General features: G+C 45.1%; 1 protein-coding gene across 1 annotated transcript in view; it reads right to left on the bottom strand.

Moving 5' to 3' along the window:
* sepsecs (Sep (O-phosphoserine) tRNA:Sec (selenocysteine) tRNA synthase) overlaps positions 1-7,500 on the bottom strand; it is a 21,662-nt gene that overhangs the window by 5,609 nt on the left and 8,553 nt on the right. Inside the window, exons 7-9 of the mRNA XM_062516884.1 lie at positions 6,150-6,279; positions 4,546-4,637; positions 194-287 (exon numbers count right to left, since the gene is read on the bottom strand). Of these exons, the coding sequence (XP_062372868.1) occupies positions 194-287; positions 4,546-4,637; positions 6,150-6,279 (316 nt within the window). The remainder of the gene's footprint in view (positions 1-193; positions 288-4,545; positions 4,638-6,149; positions 6,280-7,500) is intronic.

The following is a 7,500-nucleotide window of genomic DNA, read 5'->3' as shown; positions in this document are numbered from 1 at the left end:
GTGTGTGTGTGTGTGTGTGTTGGTTACCCAGGGAGATGGGGTTGTGTGGTGTGTGTGTGTGCGTGTGTGTGTGTGTGTGTGTGTGTGTGTGTGTGTGTGTGTGTGTGTGTGTGTTACCCAGGGAGATGGGGTTGTGTGGGGTGTGTGTGTGTGTGTGTGTGTGTGTGTGTGTGTGTGTGTGTGTGTGTGTTACCCAGGGAGATGGGGTTGTGTGGTGTGTTGAGCAGTCTTTCTCCATGTTGCTGAGCAAGTGTACTGAGCTCCTGGGCCAGGTGGCTGTACATCTCCTGCAGAGAGACACACACACACACACACACACACACGGCGCTATTAATAGCAGTGCAGTATTGATGCACACAGACACACAGGCTTATTTTAACAGCTCTGTCTCTTCAAGCCAATGCAGCATTTCCCCTCCTGCAGACACTCCTCTGCAGCCCTCCATACCTCCCTCAGTCTCTCCATCCATCCCTCTCTCTCCCTCTCTCTCTCTCTATACCTCCCTCTGTCTCTCCATCCATCCCTCTCTCTCCCTCTCCCTCTCTCTCTCCCTCCATACCTCTCTCAGTCTCTCCATCCATCCTTCTCTCTCCCTCTCCCTCTCTCACTCCCTCCATACCTCCCTCTCTCTCTCCATCCATCCCTCTCCCTCTCTCACTCCTTCCATCCAACCCTCTCTATCTCTCTATCTCTCCTTCTCTCCCTCTCTCTCCATCCATTCCTCTCTATCTCTCCTTCCCTCCCTCTCTCTCCATCCCTTCCTCTTTCCTTCACTCACTCTCTCCATTCATCCTTCTCTCTCAACACAGTTCTGGGGAAACACGACACACTCACACTCACACTCACACTCACACTCACACTCACACTCACACTCACACTCACACTCACACTCACACTCACACCTCCAACAGCCTACATCATACACAAATAACCACTTGTCTCTGACAGCCTCGTAGTGAAGAACAAACTAACACTCATTCTGAGGGCCCAGAGAGAGAGTGTGTGTGTATGTGTGTGTGTGTGTGTGTGTGTGTGTGTGTGTGAGAGATAAGAATCCTAAGAATGACTCAAGCGACTCTCAGAAAATAATTTCTTTACCCCCTCTAGTTATTACTGTTCTGCTGTGTGTGTGTGTGTGTGTGTGTGTGTGTGTGTGTGTGTGTGTGTGTGTGTGTGTGTGTGTGTATGCTGCAGATTCTGGAGGACTTCAGAAAATCATTTGCATACCCCTCTAGTCATTATAGTTCTCCTGTTCAAACCAGCCTTCAAATATTCATGACTTCAGCCAGAGGTGATGATCGATAACTATGGCCTACTGCGGCTCTGTGTGTGTGTGTGTGTGTGTGTGTGTGTGTGTGTGTGTGTGTGTGCATGTTCTTCTAATTAGTTTCAGAAAAACAATTCTGATGAGCAATACTCCAACACTGTTATTGTTAATATTATTATTATTATATTTATTATTATTTATCATTGTGCGTGGAAATGCCGTTTTCACACAGTTTCACACACTGCTTGAATGGCAGGAAACAATGTTTAAGGCAGGCACTCACCACTGTAATGATAATTTAAATATACAATGGAACATGATGAAGGTATATAATCAGGTCTACTTATTCTGATTTAAATATATAATCAGACATGATGAAGGTCTGCTTGTTTTCAAACCCGTTTCAGTAGCACTACTGATGCATTAGCAGAAGATGCACCATAGTCCACTTCTAAGGCTTATAATGCTGTGCTAGTGAACGTGTGATCCTGTCCACTTATAACGCTATGCTTTAGTGAGCGTTGTGTCCACTTATAACGCTATGCTTAATGAGCGTTGTGTGATCCTGTCCGCTTATAACGCTACGCTTTAGTGAATGTTGTGTCCACTTATAACGCTATGCTTTAGTGAATGTTGTGTCCACTTATAACGCTATGCTTTAGTGAGCGTTGTGTCCACTTATAACGCTATGCTTTAGTGAATGTTGTGTGATCCTGTCCGCTTATAACGCTATGCTTTAGTGAGTGTTGTGTCCACTTATAACGCTATGCTTTAGTGAGCGTTGTGTCCACTTATAACGCTATGCTTTAGTGAGCGTTGTGCCCACTTATTACGCTATGCTTTAGTGAGCGTTGTGTCCACTTATAAAGCTATGCTTTAGTGAGCGTTGTGTCCACTTATAACGCTATGCTTTAGTGAATGTTGTGTGATCCTGTCCACTTATAACGCTATGCTTTAGTGAATGTTGTGTGATCCTGTCCACTTATAACGCTACGCTTTAGTGAATGTTGTGTGATCCTGTCCACTTATAACGCTATGCTTTAGTGAGCGTTGTGTGACCCTGTCCACTTATAACGCTATGCTTTAGTGAGCGTCGTGTGATCCTGTCCACTTATGACGCTATGCTTTAGTGAGCATTGTGTCCACTTATAACGCTATGCTTTAGTGAGCGTTGTGTCCACTTATAACGCTATGCTTTAGTGAGCGTTGTGCCCACTTATTACGCTATGCTTTAGTGAGCGTTGTGTCCACTTATAACGCTATGCTTTAGTGAGCGTTGTGTCCACTTATAACGCTATGCTTTAGTGAATGTTGTGTGATCCTGTCCACTTATAACGCTATGCTTTAGTGAATGTTGTGTGATCCTGTCCACTTATAACGCTACGCTTTAGTGAATGTTGTGTCCACTTATAACGCTATGCTTTAGTGAGCGTTGTGTCCACTTATAACGCTATGCTTTAGTGAATGTTGTGTGATCCTGTCCGCTTATAACGCTATGCTTTAGTGAGCGTTGTGTCCACTTATAACGCTATGCTTTAGTGAGCGTTGTGTCCACTTATAACGCTATGCTTTAGTGAGCGTTGTGTCCACTTATAACGCTATGCTTTAGTGAGCGTTGTGTCCACTTATAACGCTATGCTTTAGTGAATGTTGTGTGATCCTGTCCACTTATAACGCTATGCTTTAGTGAATGTTGTGTGATCCTGTCCACTTATAACGCTATGCTTTAGTGAATGTTGTGTGATCCTGTCCACTTATAACGCTATGCTTTAGTGAGCGTTGTGTGACCCTGTCCACTTATAACGCTATGCTTTAGTGAGCGTCGTGTGATCCTGTCCACTTATGACGCTATGCTTTAGTGAGCATTGTGTCCACTTATAACGCTATGCTTTAGTGAGCGTTGTGTCCACTTATAACGCTATGCTTTAGTGAGCGTTGTGCCCACTTATTACGCTATGCTTTAGTGAGCGTTGTGTCCACTTATAACGCTATGCTTTAGTGAGCGTTGTGTCCACTTATAACGCTATGCTTTAGTGAATGTTGTGTGATCCTGTCCACTTATAACGCTATGCTTTAGTGAATGTTGTGTCCACTTATAACGCTATGCTTTAGTGAGCGTTGTGTCCACTTATAACGCTATGCTTTAGTGAATGTTGTGTGATCCTGTCCACTTATAACGCTATGCTTTAGTGAGCGTTGTGTGATCCTGTCCACTTATGACGCTATGCTTTAGTGAGCATTGTGTCCACTTATAACGCTATGCTTTAGTGAGCGTTGTGTGACCCTGTCCACTTATAACGCTATGCTTTAGTGAGCGTCGTGTGATCCTGTCCACTTATGACGCTATGCTTTAGTGAGCATTGTGTCCACTTATAACGCTATGCTTTAGTGAGCGTTGTGCCCACTTATTACGCTATGCTTTAGTGAGCGTTGTGTCCACTTATAACGCTATGCTTTAGTGAGCGTTGTGCCCACTTATTACGCTACGCTTTAGTGAGCGTTGTGTCCACTTATATCGCTATGCTTTAGTGAGCGTTGTGTCCACTTATTACGCTATGCTTAATGAGCGTTGTGTGATCCTGTCCGCTTATAACGCTATGCTTTAGTGAGCGTTGTGTGATCCTGTCCGCTTATAACGCTACGCTTTAGTGAGCGTTGTGTCCACTTATAACGCTATGCTTTAGTGAGCGTTGTGTCCACTTATAACGCTATGCTTTAGTGAGCGTTGTGCCCACTTATTACGCTATGCTTTAGTGAGCGTTGTGTCCACTTATAACGCTATGCTTTAGTGAGCGTTGTGTCCACTTATAACGCTATGCTTTAGTGAGCGTCGTGTGACCCTGTCCACTTATAACGCTATGCTTTAGTGAGCGTTGTGTCCACTTATTACGCTATGCTTAATGAGCGTTGTGTGATCCTGTCCGCTTATAACGCTACGCTTTAGTGAGCGTTGTGTCCACTTATTACGCTATGCTTTAGTGAGCGTTGTGTGATCCTGTCCACTTTTGTCATGAGCAGCCCAATACCACCACAGAGAAAGTTCTCCGTCTCAACAAACAAAACTGCTCCAGATGACCAGATGACCAGATGACCAGATGACCAGGTCCCCAACGGTCGACTCCTCTCACGTCGCTCTTGACATACTGTAGCTTGGACCGTGTTTTTGATTATGGATATTTAACAGCCAAAAGTGGGAGAGCAAGAGTCCATTCATCCGTGGCACTGTATGTGTGTGTGTGTGTGTGTGTGTGTGTGTGTGTGTGTGTGTGTGTGCTCACCTTCCTCTCTGACAGGAGTTTGCGGTAGCCGCTGGCCCCGAGGGTGAGCAGTGTGATCAGGACGTCCAGCGAGGGGGACGCAGACGCACGGCCTGACCAGACGCGCGCACACACACACACACACACACACACACACACACACACACACACACACACACACACACAGAGCATAAACCATTTCAAAACATTGTTCTCAATGCAAGCACAACATGTGTTCTAAGCGCAAGATATTAAGCGCAGCTCTGTATAAGGTTCTAGACCCACCCTGTGTGTGTGTGTGTGTGTGTGTGTGCTCCTCCTCACCTGGGTACATCTTGCTGATCTCCTTCACATTGTGTGTGTGTGTGTGTGTGTGTGTGTGTGTGTGTGTGTGTGTGTGTGTGTGTGTGTGTGTGTGTGTGTGTGTGTGTGTGTGTGCTCCTCCTCACCTGGGTACATCTTGCTGATCTCCTTCACATTGTGTGTGTGTGTGTGTGTGTGTGTGTGTGTGCTCCTCCTCACCTGGGTACATCTTGCTGATGTCCTTCACATTGTGTGTGTGTGTGTGTGTGTGTGTGTGTGTGTGTGTGTGTGTGTGTGTGTGTGTGTGTGTGTGTGTGTGTGTGTGTGTGTGTGTGTGTGTGTGTGTGTGTGTGTGCTCCTCCTCACCTGGGTACATCTTGCTGATCTCCTTCACATTGTGTGTGTGTGTGTGTGTGTGTGTGTGTGTGTGTGTGTGTGTGCTCCTCCTCACCTGGGTACATCTTGCTGATCTCCTTCACATTGTGTGTGTGTGTGTGTGTGTGTGTGTGTGTGTGTGTGTGTGTGTGTGTGTGTGTGTGTGTGTGTGCTCCTCCTCACCTGGGTACATCTTGCTGATCTCCTTCACATTGTGTGTGTGTGTGTGTGTGTGTGTGTGTGTGTGTGTGTGTGTGTGTGTGTGTGTGTGTGCTCCTCCTCACCTGGGTACATCTTGCTGATCTCCTTCACATTGTGTGTGTGTGTGTGTGTGTGTGTGTGTGTGTGTGTGTGTGTGTGTGTGTGTGTGTGTGTGTGTGTGTGTGTGTGTGTGTGTGTGTGCTCCTCCTCACCTGGGTACATCTTGCTGATGTCCTTCACATTGTGTGTGTGTGTGTGTGTGTGTGTGTGTGTGTGTGTGCTCCTCCTCACCTGGGTACATCTTGCTGATCTCCTTCACATTGTGTGTGTGTGTGTGTGTGTGTGTGTGTGTGTGTGTGTGTGTGTGTGTGTGTGTGCTCCTCCTCACCTGGGTACATCTTGCTGATCTCCTTCACATTGTGTGTGTGTGTGTGTGTGTGTGTGTGTGTGTGTGTGTGTGTGTGTGTGTGCTCCTCCTCACCTGGGTACATCTTGCTGATCTCCTTCACATTGTGTGTGTGTGTGTGTGTGTGTGTGTGTGTGTGTGTGTGTGTGTGTGTGTGTGTGTGTGTGTACCTGGGTACATCTTGCTGATCTCCTTCACATTGTGTGTGTGTGTGTGTGTGTGTGTGTGTGTGTGTGTGTGTGCTCCTCCTCACCTGGGTACATCTTGCTGATCTCCTTCACATTGTGTGTGTGTGTGTGTGTGTGTGTGTGTGTGTGTGTGTGTGTGTGTGTGTGTGTACCTGGGTACATCTTGCTGATCTCCTTCACGAATCCCTCGTCAAAGCCAGCTATAATGGCCCCGCCCACCGGAACCAGGAAGTTCTTGTCCAGACTCTGGACGAAGGCGTCGATCCTCCCGACCCGCGCGCCCTGCACGGGGACAGGAAGAGGAAGTGGACGTTTAGGACAGGAAGTGGACTATGAAAAGATTAATCGACTATGAAAATAACCGTTAGACTACTCGACTATGAAAATAACGGTTTGATTAATCGACTATTAAAATAACCGTTAGACTAATCGACTACGAAAATAACCGTAGACTAATCGGCTACGAAAATAACGGTTTGATTAATCGACTATTAAAATAACCGTTAGACTAATCGACTACGAAAATAACCGTTAGACTAATCGACTACGAAAATAACCGTAGACTAATCGGCTACGAAAATAACGGTTTGATTAATCGACTATTAAAATAACTGTTAGACTAATCGACTACGAAAATAACGGTTTGATTAATCGACTATGAAAATAACTGTTAGACTAATCGACTACGAAAATAACCGTAGACTAATCGGCTACGAAAATAACGGTTTGATTAATCGACTATTAAAATAACTGTTAGACTAATCGACTACGAAAATAACGGTTTGATTAATCGACTATGAAAATAACTGTTAGACTAATCGACTACGAAAATAACCGTTAGACTAATAGACTATGAAAATAACCGTTAGACTAATCGACTATGAAAATAACCGTTAGACTAATCGACTATGAAAATAACCGTTAGACTAATCGACTATGAAAATAACCGTAGACTAATCGACTATGAAAATAACCGTTAGACTACTCGACTATGAAAATAACGGTTTGATTAATCGACTATTAAAATAACTGTTAGACTTATCGACTACGAAAATAACGGTTTGATTAATCGACTACGAAAATAACCGTTAGACTAATCGACTATGAAAACAACCGTTAGACTAATCGACTATGAAAATGGTTAGCTGCAGCCCTATGGGCACGGCTCATTTGTTCCCAATGGAGCCAGGTGTGTGTGAACCTGCCGCTGTTGTTAATGATAGATAGATAGATACTTTATTGATCCCCAAGGGGAAATGTAATTAATGGATCCAGGTGTGTGTGAACCCGCCGCTGTTGTTAACACTCTACTCTGTGATTGGGCAGCATTAACACTCTACTCTGTGATTGGGCAGCATTAACACTCTACTCTGTGATTGGGCAGCATTAACACTCTACTCTGTGATTGGCCGGCATTAACAGTCTACTCTGTGATTGGGCAGCATTAACACTCTACTCTGTGATTGGGCAGCATTAACACTCTACTCTGTGATTGGCCGGCAT

The sequence above is a fragment of the Sardina pilchardus genome, chromosome 16, assembly GCF_963854185.1.
Source record: "Sardina pilchardus chromosome 16, fSarPil1.1, whole genome shotgun sequence".
Taxonomy (NCBI): Eukaryota; Metazoa; Chordata; class Actinopteri; order Clupeiformes; family Clupeidae; genus Sardina; species Sardina pilchardus.
Note: the sequence above shows the minus strand (reverse complement) of the source record. Positions and strands in the feature narration are given on the sequence as shown.